Raw genomic sequence first — 20,573 nt, forward strand, 5'->3', positions numbered from 1 at the left:
TTATGTCTATAGCTATGACGGTGAAGGATTCGGCGGGCCTCTTATCTCATTTAGCGAGAAAAGAAAAGCGTCTTACGGAAGAGCAGCTCGCCTAGCCCAAACTCAAACTTATCCGGCTAGTCCAACCCTGTTCCCGACTCTGTCATGACCCCTGTTTATCATGACTATCGAGGCTCCGCATAGTTTTCCTACGGCTATGTTCAAAGAGCTCCATGATCGCGAGACATCGGCGCACACAAAGCACGATCCGCTAAACCCAAGTGATCTCATGACTCACCATACCCTTGGTGCCACGCCGGTTTTCAACCTTCCCTATAAACATTGCTAAGCCTATGGTGTAACCCACTTTCCAACCTTTAGCCAAGCAACCTTGAGGACCCCCTGGTTTTGTTCCCTGGGTTCCTCCCAAAGCCAAGCCGTTGCCTCGACTACTGCTTATACGGTTGTCCCAGCACTGCCCATCCAAATACTCTTAGCACTTACTTGACCCAGTTAACCTTAGCCCCACAGACCATCCCTGCTTTATCTATCTCTAAGGTTTCCTCTGTCACTACTTTTTCGGACCTAGACTCCCAGTCTTGCTCAAGTCCTTTGCCCATCTATCAGACTAAGGCTCCAGATGAACCTCAAGAAACTGAGCCTATCATCTATAGCAGTGATAGTGAAGTGGATACTGCTCCACATGCACCGCAGCACCAACAGCCTCAGGCACAGCATCCCATGATGCCTCCTCCGGTTCAGGCACCAAGCCCTTTTGGCAATCAAGACCCCAAACAAGCTGTTTACTTTTGACGGTCTTCCTTTCCACAAATGGCACTGACGCATCTCCGAGTTTCATGCCTGGCTCCTTTGCCGAAATGTTAATTCTTGGTGCTGCGGCAATCTTGTCCTCACCAAGTTTTTGGCCCGCTCCCATGGCACTCTCGAGAGAATGGTTTATGGCCCTTGGTGGTTATCGGCAGCTCAATGGACTCGGATCCCCATTGATGTTTTCATTGCCCGGTTATACAACGAGATGATTGGCCCTATTGAAAACAACCGCATCAAAGCACGTGAAGAGTACTTCCGGATGAAGTCTTTGCTCCTTCCAAAAGGTAGATCTTGCAAAACATTACACCCGCATGCTAGACCGCTTCTACATCCTAGGTGGTGGATGATCCTAACATGAAGCGAGTTTTCTGAACTCTTTCCCCTGAACCTCTGGGAAAAGAAGCTACAAAGGCTTTGCGACAGTTTGGCCTTCGTATTGATCGAGGCCCCCATAGGGCGTCTCTACCAAGAGATCCTCGGCGCACTGCCAAAAGCTTTGTGATCAACGACTCTTCTTCAAGCAATGGGAGAAGACTACCCATAAGCTCACGGATGCGTGTGATACCTCATATCTCAAGATCAAATGCAAAGATAAGGAATTTGCTCATGTCCTTCCAAGAAGAAGAAGTCCCATTTCTCCAAAGTCCATCCCGGTAAATTCCGTTCTAAACATAACCGCCTTCATCGGTTTAAGCGGACATCACGATGTGACGACCTTACAAATTCTTCAAGCGTAAGTTCGAGGCACAAGACTTCCACGAAGTGCTATGCCTACGGCAAGATTGGTCACTTTGCTCGAAAGCGTCACGACAAGGCTAAGCGAGGCCAAGCTCATGCATATGCTTGCCCCCTTTTCCATCACAGATGACCCGATGCGGGCGTTGAATCTCTCTACTCTGTAGGCGATGATTTCACGCTTGGATCTCCTGTTCTTTCTTGAAAATTAGAACGAAGATCCAGACTCTTCTTCACCCGAACCAGAGTCCGATGGATTTGACCCCATCTACCCGATTACTTCCTCTGACCCTCCTAAGTCACCAGTTTTGGCTATCTCCAAAGCCCCTTTACCACAGGCTCCTCTATCCATCCTTCCTACAAAATGGGATCGTCCTATCCAGGTCATTGGTTATTTTGACACTGGGTGCGCAACCACTATCCTAGCACCCCATGTTCTTCCCTCAAATTTCTGGAAACCTCACCGCCAGTTCTTTACTGCGGCTGATGGTCAAACCTTCTCGGTTGACCTCATTTCCAAACATCCCATTAAACTGAGATTGTTTCCCTCTCTTACCATCTCCCACACGGTGTTAGGTTCCTCATTGTTTCCCTCTCTTACCATCTCCCACACGGTGTTAGGTTCCTCTCTCCCTGGTCGAGATGCTCTCATTGGCTTCGATGTTTTATGCCAGTTACCCCACCTTCGCTGGAGTATCCATGGCCTCAGCTATAAGAAGCATTTTACCCCCTGGACCACTATTCCCAAGTTATTTCTAATGGCTCCTATTGCGGTATCAAGGACCCGTTAATCCTCGATTGCGGTGCGGATAATCATGGTGATTTCCTCAAGAAGTGTTCCAGCCCTCTCACGGCAAAATGCTAAGTTCTTCATCCATCTTCCTTTCAAGAAGAATGAGGATATCAATCCTACCAAAGCCAGACCATTGAGGCATGAACACGACCATCTCACTAGTGCCCGTAAGGAGATTGCCCTCTTAGAAGCCCAAGATCTCATCGAGAAGACATCTTCCCCTTGGGCTGCGAAGCTTTTATGTCAACAAGAGAGCGAGAACAAAAAGCGTGGCAAACTTCGTCTAGTGATCAACTACCAACCTCTAAATGTTTTTACGCTTGATGACAAGTTTCCATTGCCAACAAGGCCAGCCCTTCTCCTCCAGCTATCTCAAGCCAAATTCTTGACAAGTTCGATCTCAAAGCAGGATTTTGGCGGTTAGGAATCCATCGACGATCGACCCAAGACAGTTTCGTATCCCCGGAGGTCATTACCAATGGAAGCGTTCTCCCTTTTGGTTTGAAAGTAGCTCCATCATTGTTCCAACGAGGCCATCTGCAAATCTATGCTCCCATCCAGGAGCATGCTCTCATCTACATAGACGACATCCTCCTGTTCTCTACCACGAGAGGAAGAACATGCACTCCTTCTTCAACAATTCTTGGATATCACTGTCGACCACGGCATCATGCTTTCCCCAACAAAGATGGTAGTAGCAGTCAACACTATTGACTTCCTCGGTGTCACCATCTCCAATGGACAATTCGGCTACAACCCCACATTGGTCACTCTGCTAGAATTCTCAGACGGCCCTCTTTCTAGACAAGAAGTCCAACGATTCCTCGGCATCATCAACTATATGGCGAATTCCTTCCTCATCGAGATCCGTATGACTAGTCATCTTCACCGCCTCTAGAAAGCAGCACCCCCATGGTCCGCTATTCATACCAAGGCGATCCCAGGATCTAAAGGCTCAGCTCAGAACCTTCCCACTCTGCGAGATCCCCTCACGGTCTCCGCATCCTCCGGACGGATGCTAGTGATACTCAATGGGGCGCTGTTCTCCTCGAAGAACTCCTGGACAAGACACGACGTATCTGTGGATATCGTAGTGGTGAATTCAAGCTCTCGAGCAACATTACCACTCCACGTTCAAGGAAATCCTTGCGGTTCGCGCGGCATTGAGAAGTTTCAATTTTTCCTCATCGGTCATACTTTCCGATAGAAATGGACATGACAGACTTTTCCAAAGATGTTACGTTCAGCGAAGCAACTTCCGAATCTCGGCTCCTTCGATGGGCTCGAGTGGTTTTCCCAATGGTCATTCAAGGTTCACCATATCAAAGGCAAGGACAATGTGCTTGCGGACTTCCTCTCTCGCACAAAGAAGAAATTACCATTATCTTCTTCCATCCTGTCCTTTGCATGCCTCTAACTCCAGTGCTTCCTCTTCTTCTTCCCAGCACTTCCACCACGACCCTTTGCTCCGGCTTCTACCAAGGCTTCGGCCTCTCTTTTTAGCCACCTTTCTCTTCGTACCACTGAAAGCATATAGCATCTCTGCATACCGATCTGTTCTCCTGTCCATTGTCCACACCGGTGGTCTTCAATTTTTTGGGTGGCTTGTCACCGAGACTATCCTTTCCTTACCCGTTTGCTATTAATCCAGCCTTATTTGATAAAGAATGTGTGGTCTTCTTCTGGCACCTTCTTGCAGTCCATAAGGTAGCCCTCACCTTTAATCGCCATACCCTCTGGCATTACCTCAGCACCGTCTCCACTATCTTCTCCAACCCTATAGGCTCAGCCTATTTTCGTCTTCAACGACCCCAGTGCTTAGCCCGTTTTCTCCGTCTCTTTGCTCCTATACCTACTTGGCTCAATATCCTCTCCGCCCTTGATGAACTTCCCTTTGTCACTTACATCTTCCATCGACCACCGGATTTCATCCATCATCATCTGGTTACTCCCCCCATATTGGATCATAACCTCATTGCTTATGACCCTACCTTTACCTTTCATGAATCCAGCTCTCAGGATCTCTTCATCCATGTGATCAGTCAGATGAGCATAAGGCTCGATGGTTCTCTTTCATGACAACCATGTGCACCCATAACCACGTTGATCCAGCCACCTTGCCCTCTTGTCTTCTACAAAGTACCAACACGGCTTGGGAAGTCAACAACGTCCTGCAACATCCGTTCATCCATCGCATCATGAGCGAGCACATGGAGTTCGAGGTCGATCATGCCCTAGACCTCTTCATTCCCTACACCAAAACCGACTTTGACACGGATTAGTTTTTATTTTTGTATGTATGTCTGTATTGAGTATGTAAGTCATATGTCTGTATTGAGTATGTAAGTCATATGTCTGTATTGAGTATGTAAGTCATATGTCTGTATTGAGTATGTATGTGTCTGTATTAGTATGTATGTATGTAAGTTCTCTACTTGTATTTGTACCGACAGCAATCAGCATCAGTCAGATGGCAGTGTCGTTCATCCACAGTTAGATGAAGACTTTGTAGTCCCAACCACAGTTAGGTGAAGACTTTGTAACCAACTATGGTAAGATGAAGACTTTGTAACCAACTATGGTAAGATGAAGACTTTGTAACCAACTAAGGTTAGGTAAGATGAAGACTTTGTACTCCTTTGTAACCGCAGTTTGGTTATTCTCTTCCTTATTTAAGCAGCTCGTCTGCTCTATTGTAAACATAGAAGTAATTGAATGCAATACACTCTGAAGACTTTGTAACCAACTAAGGTTAGGTAAGATGAAGACTTTGTACTCCTTTGTAACCGCAGTTTGGTTATTCTCTTCCTTATTTAAGCGGCTAAATGCGCTCTATTGTAAACATAGAAGTAAATGAATGCAATACACTCGAATATGGTATCGAGCCTTGTGAGTAGTTCTCTTGACTCCTGTTTGTTGGAGCTCTGCTCCTGTCTTTCTTGTCTTTCCTTACGGTTTCTTATGGTTTCCTTTTTTGTTGCCTAAGTATGCTCTGATTGCCATCACAGACGGATCTCTGCAGCGAGAAATAGGTGTGAATTATGAATAGTGTTCTTCCCGGACTCTTGTTGGTAACGTCCCTTGAGGTAGGTGTGGGTATGCGGGCATGGCGCTATAAAATCCCGGCACAATCGGGTTACCTCCGACCCGAGTCTAAGAGGCTTACTATTCATTCTTCTCTGCTTTAATAATAAACCATTTGAACCAGTCCCAGACGAGAGGTCCAGGTGCATCTCTAGCAAGCAGTGGTCCCCTCTCTCGACTTTAATGGCTTTACAACCTCGATTCGGCTCCAGTCACCCTTAAACAATCTCATGTGTCTAAAGTCGATTATCTGTACGAACTCAGCTATACTCCGGCTGAACAGCAGATCCATCCGACAAATTTCCCGATCATTAATCCCTATGATGTCTTCCCCAGGACATCTACTTGATTACGAGGAAGCTTGAACTATTATTGCTCCCAAGAAGACTCGGGGTCTTAAGGAGTATGTTCGAGCTCCCCGTTTCGAGAACAGTCACGTTGATGGCAAGGAACAATATTTTCGGTGAATATCGGTCCGGACTTGATCGCCGGTGGATCCATCTTGGCTACACTCATCTTCATTTGGAGTGCGGTTAAGATCGCAACAACCTTTCATGGTCGCAAAGGTCTCCCGGTGGCGTCGTCTCAATTTTACGGACACTCGATTCCGGAATTTCCCTCATGCCACCATTACGAGATGTTCGAGACTACTCGAAGCGGCACCGTCTTCTATACTATATACCCCAACTACAATATTTCTCTTGAGGATCCCAATCTTGCGGATGCCTGGCAATTCTTAATACTGACTCACCGGTGCTCCCCGAGAAAGAATCGGCAATTGCACCACCCTCCATTATCGGATATGCTACCAGTTGCAAAATCATGCCATGAATCTCAACATGGATTCTCCGAGAATGATGCGGCTCTCTTCGTCAGATCGGCGAAGATAGGATCCCGACTATCACTCATGTCCCCCCCGATTGATCGAGAAACTCTCATCAAACTCATCCCGAGTCTTGGATCACGGCGTACGAATCTACCCACAATATACCTGCTGCAACACCACCGTTGACAGCGACAAATCCCGTCTACAAATCTCTTGAGGACGGCCGTACCATGGTCACCTATCCACGACCAACAGATATGGGTATGATTCTCCCTTTTGGTTCCTCGGATGACTGGTCTGATCAGGTGGATGATCTTGATGATTCCCCTCCTCCTACGCCGCCTCCAAAATCTAAAGAGAAGAAGCGCGGCCCGGACTCTCTTTGGCTTCGTTATCAAGCGAGTTGCCCTAATGTTGGCCCTCTTGGCGAAGATCGTGGGCGATATCGGTTCATCGTCGAGTATGGCAACACAAACCCTGCTACGTGGGTTGTTGTTCGTCTCCGATTCTCGATGACTCCTCCACCATCCACTCCTTCGTAAGCCGGATCGCCACTGCTCCTCCATCTCCACAGCGAACCTCCGCTCATGCTTTGGCGGACAGCCATTCCATGTTACATGGCTACCAGCTCGAAGGCATCGGCGGAATTTCCCTCCCTGATTGATTATGAGGATGCTGACCGCCGCTATCACAAATGGAAGATTATTCCCCAAATGTTCTTGACAACAATGGCGGATGGCACACAATTCTTACGTTGAAGCCCGGCTTAATTGGCGGTGAGACGCTGCAGTTAGAATCGAGTATCTCACCAAGCTTCTCTCATATCAGGAACATCATACTCTTGCTCTCCGTAACTTTATGACATCCCCTCAACTTCCCTCAAAAGGCATGAAATCCGGAAGATATTTTGGACCCACGTGCAAACATCGACGAATGGCGGCATGATTATAAAACACACTCAGGGGTAAGGTCATCCAAAGGAGAAATGTAATCAAAGGAAAAATGGATCATGATCGGTATCCAACCCCACCAAGCATTAAAGCTGATCACCATCGGGACATGGTAAACCGACAAAGACTATGAATGGCCAAGCATACAAGCCAAGGTTCCTTCACATGGGATGATCAAATAATTCTCCCCATACCTCACTCCAGGTAAGGGTAGTAGGGGGAAAATGATACACCACGTTCTGTCTATCCAATCCTTGCTTGACACACGACCCTACTTGGGTTAAAATTAACCGGTCCTCGACCAGAAACACGGAGGGCCACGCATGAGACAGTTATACAGGCCTAGACACGTCAGCAAAGTTAGTTGAGAACTTCCAAATGGGTATAAGCTTATAAACCGTAATTCATGTGCTAGAATAGGGAAGATCCCGCGATTTAAGGGGAGAATCGCTATTCTTGCAAGGGTTTCCTAATCCAAGCACACGGGGACCACCTTACCGGAAAGGAAAGCCCTCTGGCGGATCAAAAAGATACAATAGGAAAGGGGTTGGGCATGAACCTGTATAAATAGGAGTCCCAGTACTCATGTATGAGATATTCATTCTTCAATCAATAGAGAAGTAAAGAAACATTAAAGAGTAGTCTTTGTTTTCCATATTGTTTCCTAGCCCAGGCTAACTTGAAAGTTGCAGTGCTCGAGGGTCTTCCTCTAGCAATATTCTTTGTGCAACAAAAATAAAAAGTAAAACACTGTTTAGAAGTAGAAGAAACATCTGTAACGGGTTTTGTTGCTGGGGAGACTAATTGTTATGCCTTGGAGTAGCATTCGAGAATGCATCCAAGGAACGATTCAAGCATCAGGAAAGCATAATCCGGCACAAAAAACAAGCGAGACGATAGGGATACAAAAGATAACCCCCTAGATTCTCAAAGCAGCCCAAAATCCTAGAAAATCTAAAACCACAAATACCCATTTCATTTTTTTCACAACAAATCTCAGAAACATTTCACCACTTTGCAAAAGATCCCACAAAACAAAAGAGTTTCAAACCCTAAACGGGTTATAATTGTACATTACATTCTTCAATTTTAGATCCGTTAACATTTAACGGCTGATATTAATTGCAGGACTTAAATATGGATTAATTTGAATAGCAGGGGGTGCGCATGGAATTATCAAGGGGTGCATGTGAAATTTTTGAACGACTTGGGGGTGCATGTGTATTTAACCCATTCCTATAAGCCATGTTTGTTAGAGAAACCAGTTTGATATGCTCAGTGATTATTTCTGCAACCAATTCGATATGCCAATTTGATACCAGTTTGATGTGATAGCTTCGTGATTCTGATATTAACCGTAGGACTTAAATATGGATTAATTTGAAAAGCAGGGGGCACACATGGAATTATCAAGGGGTGTGTGTGGAATTGTCAGAAGAGCAGGGGGTGCATGTGGAATTTTTGGACCATTTAAGGGTTGTATGCGTATTTAACCCATTCCTATAAGCCATGTTTGTCGAAGAAACCAGTTTGATATGCTGAGTTTGCCAGTTTGATACCAGTTTGAGTTTCAAAGCCTAAATGAGGTTTTAATTGTACATTACATTCTTCAATTTTAGATCCATTAGCATTTAACGCCTGATATTAACTGTAGGACTTAAATATGGATTAATTTGAAAAACAAGGGGTGCATGTGGAATTTCTGGACGACTTAGGGGGTGCATGCGTATTTAACCCATTCCTATAAGCCATGTTTGTAGAAACCAGTTTGGTATGCTGAATTAGGGATGTAAATGGATATTCGTAAATTCGTATTCGATCCGCGTTCATATCCGTTTAGGAGAATCCGAATCTGTTCGAAATTAATCGGATACGAATATGATAATCCCCCTATCCGACCGATTATTATCCGACTCGTTTAGCAGTCCAACAGTAATAAAATATCTGAAATATAACTCTGTGTTTGTCTATCCTTTTAAGTTACCTTGTTGGATTTTGTTATCTTATTTTTATAAATTTATAAGTTGAGATAATGTAATTCTTTTTCTAGATTTGCAATTGGTTTATATATATTGTTTTATGCAATGTGATGCATGGAATTACATATCTATTAAAAAATCAAAAGCAAAAAACGTAAGAGAATAAAAGACTAAGAAGAATAGAAGAAAGGGTAATTACTGAACTCTCAAGTCTCAACCCTAACCCTCATCATGAAAACAGTAAATATGTCAACGGATAGTCGAAAAATCGTATTCAATCCGTATTCATATCCATTTAGGAGAACCTGTATTCAAAAAATCACTATCCAAAAATTATCCGAATCCGTCCGAAAACCGATAGGATATTATCCAAATCCATCCGAATATAATCATATATGAATATGATAATGCCACTATCCGACCGAATTCAATCCGTTTACATCCCTATGCTGAATCATTATTTCTGCAACCAGTTCGATATGCCAATTTGATGTGCTAACCTCACGATTCTGATTTTAACGATAGGACTTAAATATGGATTAATTTGAAAAGCAAGGGGCAGGTGCGCATGGAATTATCAAAGGGTGCATGTGGAATGTCAGAAGAGAGTAGGGGATGCATGTGGAATTTTTGGACAACTTAAAGGGTGCATGCGAATTTAACCCATTCCTATAAGACATGTTTGTCGGAGAAACCAGTTTGATATGCTGAGTAATTATTTCTGCAACCAGTTCGATATGCCAGTTTGATGTGCTAACCTCACGATTCTGCAACTCCAACTTCTGGTCTGTTCCAACTATTTTCTGCCAGTTACAGCAGGTTTCTTCCATTTCCAACAATTTCCGACCTATTCCAATAACTTCTGGTTTGTTTCAATAAATTTCTCCCTTCGCCAATCTATTCCGGCAATTTCTTGCAACTTCCGGCCATAAATTGGAAGGTTACTTAATGTCACGACCATTTCAGGGCCAAGTTCCAACCTATTCTAGCCAATTCCGGCCAATAACGAGGTTACTTCCGTTCCATTACCACCGATTCATGGCAGCTTCATCGATCACATTGTTATGTTCACTTTGCTATATATAAAATTACATATAGAATTACATTAATACCCATAATCCATATAGAATTTATTATGCGTAATCAAACAAATTTTTTTGTCAAAAAATTTGGCCTAGTAATAGAAATACAAAAAATTATTTCTGGAATAGAAAAATGCTCAGAAACAAAAGTGTTATCTTGCAGGCCCTTAATTCCTAATGTAGTAAGAGCAATTGTTGTCTGCATTGAATATAAAAGAGAGGTTACAACTTAGTGTTGTAACTACCTTGGGTTACAAACAGATCTTCCATAGAAGAAGATTATTGATTTCCAAAAGCATATGACATCATTCTTCCCATGGCCAACCTGTGCTTGTGCTTGAAGAAATAGGAACACTTTTTTTTTCCCAACAGAATGCCAATCCTTGTTCCATTGTCATTTCAAACCATTCCACAAAAATTACCAACAAACATATAAAACTACTACGATCAAATAACAAAATATCAAATCAAATAAGACAATCCAGCAACCCGTTCCGGACACTGGCCCAATAATCACTTCTATCACATGAACAAATGGCAATTGAATCTTCAGTGAACCGTCCTAAACCTAAAAATGCTCCCATTTACAGATTGTGGGTCCTAATTCCCATTCATTGTACACTATTGCGCAGATTAAGCAGTATACAGGCCAGCTCTTTCTCTTTCAATCTAAATCAATCAAACATGTACTACACCAAACCCGGTATTGGACCCTTTTGGCCTAGCAACAGTGCATTAGAACTCTCTTCTGCTTTCACCTCGAGTGCAGATAAAAATGTTCTGGTTCCTTTATTACCAAGCAATTAGGTATCTCCAGAATCAAATTCCAGATTGCGATCACGACTTTTTTCCTGCAAACCCTTCCCAATCCAAAAAGAATGTCATTCGGCTTTAACACTTGGCCAGGATTGATATTTTTCTTTTCCATGAAATAATGAACATCAACAAGTTCATCTGTCTTCTCACTGAACCGGAACTTTTTTTTTCTTCCCGATTCTGGGTGACAGCACTACTCAGATGAAATTTCTACTATGGGTTCACATTGCATTCACCCATGAACTGATCTTCTCGTTTCAGAAACTTCTTCCAGTGTCTTTTATATTTTGGAATCCCCAGGTCAAGCCACGGTTTCATGTTCCCATTGTAATGCAACACTGCAGCATTCCTAATGGCTTGGGAATCAATGTTGTAATCATGACCCAGCCCTGACAAAGCCCATGAACCATCCAGAGGATAAACCAGGTTCTGGAATGTGAGCAAACTTGCAGGCAACAATTGAGCTCTCAGTGATTCCTCCTTGATGCTGTGCTGCTGTTCATGTTGTAAGATCAAATCACCAAGTTAAAAAGCTCAAATACTTGGTAAGTGTCATTGATATTGCTTAGTGGAATAATATTGTAGTAGCTGAAATCAGGAAGACAAACAGACTGATTTCCAATACCCATAAAAAGTTCACATACCACATATCAGTATGACACCCATGGTGTCTGGATGCAGTGTGCTTCTTGACTAAAATCAACCTCATCATTACTTGATATGTGAAAGAGAATCAAAACCATTGTATCTCTTGGAAAGCCTTGTCAAACAAAAAAATGTAACGGAAAACACCACCCCCCCCCCCCCAAAAAAAAAAAAAATTTGTATCCCCCCCAAATAAAATAAGAAAGATTTGTATTCAAGAAAGGCTCATCTGTGTGGTTGGGGATTAACACTACATAATTCACATAGGCGCTGATTTTGGGGAAAGAAAAATCCATCTTCCAAGTCATCAATTTTATAGAAGCAGTGATCCTAAATAAAAATGTTTAAGGATTGAAATAATGTCTTATGTGAATGCTCATTGCCATGCACAATTGATATGAAAACCAAAAATAAAGAATGATACTTACATCTTGGAGCAGCCTTCGGTAGATTTCAGTAAGATTCAGCTCCCTCCATCTCACCAGATCAATTATATTCAGTCCAGACAACCACGTGCAAGAATTTCTGTCAAAACTTTTCTCACCCAAAGCTTGTTTCAGCTGACCCAATCTCACTGTACAAAACTGGACAGCACCATTTACCTTCCCTTCCATATCAAGGCTCCATAATGGGGATAAATCTCGCTGGACAACAACATCATCATCCAAAACTACCACTTTCTTCAGATTCTTGAATATTTCAGGAAGAAGAAAATGTGAATGGCCAAAAACTGAGATATATGCAGTTCTCAGCTGGGTTTTTAGAGATTTACTATCACTCCGGAAGGAAATACGGAATTCCTCAGGCAAAGATAGATGAAGCAGTGGAGTATCATGGTTGTGTAGATTAAGATCTTCAATGTTCAGAACACGAATGGTAGCCTCCTTATAAAAATTTCTGGAAAACCAAAGCTTCATGGCATAGTAATTCTGCCCATCTGTCAGAACATGAAAAACCTTACTCTTGCTTTCCTGTAACATCCACCAGGCAAACCAATCAAGTCACAGCAAGATGAATTACTATTTTAAGTTTGGGAGAAAGAAAGCTGTCCAGCAGCGTAGCGTACATTAGCGCCTCCTGTGTCCAACTCTCTCTTCCCACAGTATGGGGCAGATATGTCATTTCGTAGGAGGGGGGAGAGATAGACACAGGGAGGCGCTACCGTATGCTACGCAGCCTGGCACTGTTCTTCCTCTCTTTAAGTTTTTAACAACCAAAGCAACAAACATAGATAGAGCTTAGGACTAATTACATTTGCCTGCATCACGGTTGAGTTGATAACAACGGATGAAGCAAGTATGTTGTTGGATAAAATCACATAGTGATGCAATGCTGGATTTACATATTTCTCAGCCGCTGAGAAATCCTTATCAAGCGAGGGAGATCTAAGGTGTTCAACAGTCAATCTCATTGACAGGCAGTGGTGACTCTTAGGCATGGTCTGGGCCGCAAGATGATAGAGGAAAGCACTCTGCTTCATGTGGAAGTGGGCTTCGTCCTCGGCCAGATCAAGTATCTGTCTCAATTTTTTATCAACATTATTGCAATCCACAACAATTGCTTTTGCCTTCGTTATTGTACTTTCCATCTTCTGTAACCTCTTCCTAATGCTGTCAGAACAAGAAAAATGAAGCTTAATTTTCTGTGCAGACTTGCAAGGAAATCATAGATGAAAGTTATTAAACAAAATTCGAAAGACAAGCCAGGAAGGTTGTGGTTCTTCAGCTACTAGTTCAACAAGAGAGCAAGTCAGATTGGCTCAATGACCTCATTTCCTTGTAAAAGAAGTTACAGTGCCCACTATATCATAAAGTAGCATATGTATTTAAAGTACACATCAACTTTTCCTCATTTATTACAAACTTTCTTTTTCCAATGAGAAATGCTACTACCACTTACAGACTTACTCATGCAATGCCAGGTACAACAATGATGAAGCCATGCCAACATTCTAGCAGCAAAATAATAGTACTTGACTACTTGGACCAAAACCCTATCTCCCAACCCACTGCCAACTGACTTCTCCCCCCAACCCCTTCCCTTTTATCTCATTTTTCTTCCTGTTTTGTTAAGATTCTCCCCAAAATCAGAAAACACCAAGGGCTCAAAGTTGTAAAGGATTTGGGTATCACAGTTGAAATATCCCAGATCACCCAAGAAAACTGTCCCAGATTTTCTGTACATTTTCTATTCTGTATGAGAACTGGCTTTGTGCCACTTATACAGTCTAACTGATGCAACCCCAGGTTCCAAAACCCTATTTTTGGTTTGCTATGGACCTACACCTGAATGATGAAAAATCAACTATTAGGGGTATGGCAAATCTATAAATTCTGGAACAATTCAGGCCCTTAAGAGTGAACTAATCAGTAAAACGACCAAACTATAATTAGAATTTGAAGAGGGCTTTCCTAGAATCTTAAATAAGAATGGGACAAAGAGAATTGAGGGGTTTTGATGTAGGTCCAAGGCTCAGACACAATACATGTGCAAGATGAAGAAAAAGCCCAGCCAGCAGCAGCAGCAGCAATCGAGCCCAGCCCTTAAGCCCACTCGCAGTTCAAATTTAGGCCCACTTCTTGGGACAGGATTGAGCCTATTAAGGACCCCTTCTTATGCCTTGTGTAGGGGGCTAATAGGAGATTTTTTTTTTTTAGTTACTTGTTTCTATTTCTTATTACCACTTATTTAGTTGTAGCTATTGCTAATATGATACTATATGTTAGTTACTAATTTGTTAAATTCTAGAAGACTGCTATTTCTGTAATAGAAACGAAATCTATTAATAAGAGAAGAGGGTAGCAGTAGTAGGCCTATGATTTTTGAACCCTTAAACTATGTTGCTTTGCAACAATTCTGTGTGAAACAGGTACTGTGAGAGGCAGTAGGTTATCTAGTGGGAGGTTGGATTGACCAGTGAGAACTGGTTGAAGCCTTTGGTGAGAAATCCAGGTTATCTGTCTTCTTCTTCTTCTTCTTTTCTCATCTCTTTCTGGTTCTGAAATGAGGTATGCATATCAGCTCCGCTTTAATTTGAATACTACTGTTTTGATGTTGATGGAGGACTGTTAATGGGAAATCTTATATGCTGCTGTTACTTCTGTATCAACTGATACAACCCTATGGTTTCCACTTCTGAGTTATCTGGCCTGTGGTAGTGAAGGTAATGCTTTGATTCATCCACCCTTCGGATCATGGTGAAATCTTGAAGTGTTGTTCCATCAGACATGGCCTTCCATCGGCTACAATATGGGAACGTGCAGATTGATTGTTACTGCTAGTTAATAATCTGATCCTAATTCCTATTTTTGTAAACTGTTGTCTGAAGCATCTAGCCATTGAAATGAACTGATTTTTACATATGATGATTAGCTCATGGAGTGATGAATCTGTCTATGTTCTGGTACTATTCTGCGTTGTGGATTTGAAGTTATACTGTTGTTTCTAAATTCTGAGTTTAGCTTCTATTTTTATTCCTTGTCAATTACTTGGAATCCAACCATTGGATCTTCATAATATTTTGAGGGATTGATAGTTTGGGGTTAATCTGAACCCTAGATTGGGAATTATTTGTGGTGTTTAACCTGCTGCTTGTGAGCCCTATGATTCTGTTGAGGGTAGGATTCTGCAATCTACGTTGGGATAGGTTGAATCCATCAGGTTTCTTGGACATAACCAGAGAATCTGGCCTTAATTGCAAATTAGAAGAGTTACCTCCTTCCTTGCAATAACAGAACCAGCAGCAAGCTGATTAGATTCAAGGTGAGACACCTCACCTGTATGGCCTCTGATTGGACTGAAAATTTCGGTGGAGGTCGATAACCCAATGATCTGTTGATTCCAACTGAGAAGCACTTCAAATAGAAACCAGAAGGTCAAAGAAATTTCCTGCAACTAGGGTCTGGCGGTAAAACAGGAACCAAATTTGGTCTCAGGCTCCAATCTCACAGTAGAGATGAAATCAAAGGGCAGGGGACTAGGGTTCAGGTCTGCCTAGGGTGTTAGGCTAATACCCAAAATATTAGAAAGAAAACAAATGGAAAGAGGGATATTGATCCCCAATCGTGGGTCACTGAGGGTATCCACTAGAACAGGAGTAGCCTGTAATAAGAGAGAACAAGGAGAGAAAAGAATTAGAAAAAGAACTCTGAACACACCTGATGGGAGTTTCTGAGCCGCAAGGAAGAAGAGAGAGAGAGAAGGAACAGCTGCTTTCATACTCACAACCCGTGAGGAAAAAACTTCAAACATGTTGTGGTGACCCAAAAACACCACTCTATCTAGCCAAAATTCACACTTCTTGAACTTCCGTCCTGATTTTCTCTAGGCACGGGTCTTCACTTTGGGCAGATTTTATTTTCTCTATCAAAGATGGTTGTACTGTCAAGTTGGATAGCATGGCTGAAACATCTCCTACCATCACTTCTAGGTCGAGTTTTCTGAAGTCGTTAATGATGTGTCGTTGCCTAGTCAAAAATGAAGCAGAGTATCCCTAAGGATTCCTGCTTAAGGCGTCCGCGACGACATTTGCCTTCCCTGGATGGTAATTAATTGTGCTATCATAGTCTTCAAGTAGATCGAGCCATCTTCTTTGCCTCATGTTGAGCTCTTTTTGTGTGAAGATATACTTGAGGCTTTTTGTCATTCAATATCCAACTCTGCTTAACTGCTGGGTTTACGATCATAATATAAAGAGAGGGAAAAAAGACTCCTACTCCAACTCCGTTACTGAAATAACTCAAACAAAGAACTACTATGCACTAACTTCCTTAATATAAAATAAAATAAAAATGGCGATTACAAAAATAACCCCAATAAACAAATTAACTCCCTACGAACCCTTATTATAGACCAAAAGCCTTGTTTTGTTCTGGTTCAGTGGTTTGCCTGGGTCTGGGTTTCCAAATCAGATCATGCCGGTCTAGCTACGCACATGCAACTGCATCACCAATAGTTAGGTCCATTCAGGTTTAGAAAACATGGACCTTATTGACAGTGCAGGAGAATTTGAGGTATGGTCCAGTATGATCAATTCAATAAGACAAAGGGGGATGGGTGGGGGATCAGTATACATATAAAGGAAAAATTCCCACTTTACGGCTCCAACTAGACAAGGATATCTTAGCGGCCCACATGATTCTACCACATGGCAGGATAATATGGTGATTATGACTATTGGATAGAAAAAAACAATATATGGATTGGCCATATGTCAAATTTCAAACTCAAATCCTAACATTTATGTATTGGCAAGCATCCTCCTGTAGCCCTGGATTTTCAAAGCTTTACTTTGCCAATTGACCAACTCCATATTTGGCTAAAATTTGACATGTGGGCAGGGGACCTAGGGGTATAACCTACCACAAAATTTAGGCCCCATCTAACATTTCACGCGGCATATATTCACGTTTCAAGGGGCTGACCAAATCTGCCTCTCATCAAGGTACTACGTATCGGTATCAGTAGGTACCAATACGATACATTAGAGATACAATACTGTAAAAAAAAAATTATACTGTATCTAACCAGTACCAAGCATATCAATTTATATGAATCGATATGGTTCAATACTGGGTCGATATAGTCAATATGATCATTACGCCGATAAAACCTGCAAAGAGCAATGTCTCAATTCTTCTTCCCGATAAATGCTGCAAACAGTGGAAACACCAGTAACAGCAGCAGCCAGCAGACACCACCATCAGCCAGAAGCAGCTGCAACAGAGGAAGGAAGAGGAGAAGAAGGACTACACCTGGCCGATACAGCAGCTTAGCCTTCTTCCGGTGATCTGTTTCGTTAAAAGAAAATGATCAACACTTCTTCCCCTAGTCAGGTACAACACTCCAACCATTAAGATTCTCTCATTTGGCATCATAAATGTCCGAATGAACGGAACTGCAAATCTATTAAAAATTTATGTTACAGAAACAACTGGCTAAAGCATGGATGGTGTATTATGCTTTAAAACAACTAACAGATATTGGGTCCGACCACCTAACATCCTGTGGTCGGACCTACTGCTTGTTTATGGTGTATTATACTTCAAAACTGTATTTTACATGTATCCTAAGCATTTTCATGTGTTTTTAAGCATTTCCATGCGTTCTTAAGCATTTCCATGTATAGCTTTAGTGCATCTTGCGCCTCTTAGCGTCTCTCCGATTCATCTCCAACAACAACAACAACTCAACCTTATCCCAACTAAATGGGGTCGGCTACATGGATCCTTTACCTCCTCCAATCAGTTCTATTCTAAGTCATACTTGATACAAGGCCTAAGCTATGCATGTGTTTCCTCACCACATCTCCCAAAGTCATTTTAGGTCTGCGTCTGGCTCTTTTAGCTCCTTCAATCTGAATCAAATCACTCCACTGTACTGGAGCATCTAAAGCCTCTATTGAACATGGCCATGCTACCTCAAACAACTTTATAGTAGCTTATTATGTATCGGAGCTACTCCCAAATCAGCTCTAACATGATCATTCCTTACTTTATCCTTCCTAGTTTTGCCACACATCCATCTCAACATCATTATCTCAGACACAATGAGTTTATCTATATGATGCTTCTTCACTGTCCAACATTCCACACCATACATCATAGCCAGTCATATGACTGTCCTATAAAATTTAACTTCAAGTTTTAAAGGAATATGTCAATCAAATAACACTCCGAACGCACCTCTCCACTTCATCCATCATATTTTAATTCTCTGCGAAACATCATCCTCTATATCACCTTTATTTATGATTGAGCCCAGATCCCAGATACCTAAATAATCACTTTGTCGAATCTCCCTCATCAATTTCATTACCTCATTTATCCGTTCTAGTGTAACTAAAGTTACACACCATATCGTCCATCTTCATTATACTTATCTTAAAACCTTTTGATTCCAAGGTTGATCACCATAATTCCAACTTGGAGTTAATCCCTGCTTTTGTCTCATCAACCAAAACAATATCATCAACAAAAAACATACACCAAGGAACCTCATCTTGAATGTCTCTGGTTAAATCATCTAAGAATCAACACCTTGCCTCGTATAGTGGGCCAACCGAGAAAAATTTGCCCATAAATAAATATGGAAAAATACATTTTCCACCCTCATTGTGCCACATGGATAGATGATGTAGCAATTCTAACATTGGATAGGAGCACATATGTCTAGATTAGCCACGTGTTAAGTTTTAGAACCAAATTCAAGCAAATACTCTCCCACGTATGTCCATGCACACCTCAGGTACTCCAAGACTCCGTCCACTAACTGTGCACACTCTCATAGTCATATAATTTCAAAGCTCTATTTTTTCCGATTGGAAAACTCCAATTGGCTGAAACTTGACATGCGAGCAAGGTACCTTGGGGTCGGTGTCCACAAAATTTAGGCACCACCTAATCTGCCACATTGTAAATATTTGGGCTGTTATGGAAGCATTTCCTTAACGACCAGTGTAAGAAACATTTGTTGATGAACATATTCTTATATAAATAAAAAAATATGCACTAAAAGTGAAAAAACTGTAAAAATTTAGAATATTATAGCAAAAAGTTCATGAATAAACATGGTTGAGGAATAAAAATATGGTTAAATTGGAGAAAAAAAAAAAAAAAACTGCAAAAATTCTGGTAAAAGTACATGAATAAACAAGGTGCGGAATAAAATATATGAGTTTTTTCCATATCTTGGAAAATAAAGCATTGGATTATTCCCAAAGTTTGCTATATTGGTAATAATACACAAATTTACTTACAATTCAATTTGGTTGGAAAACAGAATTTGTTAAAAAAGAATAAAAGATATAAGCATATTCAGTGTTTTAAAATCAGAAAACCAAACTACCTAGCTGGCCAGCCAATCCAAGTGGATCAGTGTTACGATCGAGTTAGGGGTGTCAACGGGCCGGGCTGGGCCGGGTTTGGCCTTAACCCTAGCCTAACCCTGGCAGCCTTAACCAAAACCCAAGCCCAGCCCGACACTGCAAGGGCCAAGCATACCCTCAACCCAGCCTGACCCTGGCAGGGTTTTCCCAAGCCCGGCCCAGCCTTGATTGGCCTTGAATAGTGAACAGTCCATCGCAGCCCACTAAACAAAGCCCCATCCTACTTAATATATATTACCAAACCCCAGGAGGGGGCAAAAGAGAAAGAAGGGGGGGGGGGGGGATGTACAAAGGAGGGAAGAGAGGGGGGGCGGGGGAGAAAAGAAACACAAAATCAGGCCATCCTTAGAGAGGGAGGAGGCTGCAAAAGGGATCTATCTAAGCCCCAGGTAACAACAATATGCCTATTCCTTAGGGTGTCAATAATGGATCTATGGGGGATAGAGCTGAGTTTGGAGGAGACATTGAAAGAGATGGCCTTCCAAATCAAGTCAAAGGAGTGAGATTTGGAAGTCCATCTCCTAAGGTTCCTCTCCATCCAAATGTGATAAATAGCAGAGCCAAAAACAAGCTTTCCCACGGTGTCACAGAGGGTGTCGCCTTTGAAGGTCTTGTCCATCCAACGCCATTCTCTATCAAACAAAGGGGAAATGTCTCCTGCAATGGGACCAAATGGATAGGAGGGCTTTGTTCCAAATGGTGGATGAAAAGGGGCCGGCAAAGAAAAGGTGGGCAGTGTCCTCAGAACCATTCCAACAGAAAATGCAGGAAGGGGATACAGGGATACTTTGGTGAAGGAGGAAGGCTTGGGTTGGGAGGCAAAGGTTGAGGGATCTCCAGACCGTGAAGCTGTGGCAAGGGATGAGACCTTTGAACCAGACTAGTTTGTCCCAAGGGACAGTATGGCTTGGGTTACGGACAAAGTTCCAAGCTGAACTGAACCCAAAACGACTGCTGGTGGAGGGGAG

General features: G+C 42.3%; 1 protein-coding gene across 4 annotated transcripts in view; it reads right to left on the reverse strand.

The window, feature by feature from the left end:
- Nucleotides 1–11,248: 11,248 nt before the first annotated feature.
- LOC122654759 (probable galacturonosyltransferase 7) overlaps nucleotides 11,249–20,573 on the reverse strand; it is a 31,666-nt gene continuing 22,341 nt past the window's right edge. For 2 of the 4 annotated variants that reach the window (XM_043848998.1, XM_043848994.1), the window contains 3 exons: nucleotides 12,973–13,330; nucleotides 12,149–12,691; nucleotides 11,249–11,573 (listed from right to left, as the gene is read on the reverse strand). In XM_043848998.1, the coding sequence (XP_043704933.1) occupies nucleotides 11,289–11,573; nucleotides 12,149–12,691; nucleotides 12,973–13,330 (1,186 nt within the window). In that variant the 3' untranslated portion in view covers nucleotides 11,249–11,288. The remainder of the gene's footprint in view (nucleotides 11,574–12,148; nucleotides 12,692–12,972; nucleotides 13,331–20,573) is intronic. The other 2 variants (XM_043848997.1, XM_043848995.1) reach the window with 2 other exon arrangements.

This window comes from Telopea speciosissima, chromosome 3 (assembly GCF_018873765.1).
Source record: "Telopea speciosissima isolate NSW1024214 ecotype Mountain lineage chromosome 3, Tspe_v1, whole genome shotgun sequence".
In the NCBI taxonomy this organism is placed as follows: domain Eukaryota; kingdom Viridiplantae; phylum Streptophyta; class Magnoliopsida; order Proteales; family Proteaceae; genus Telopea; species Telopea speciosissima.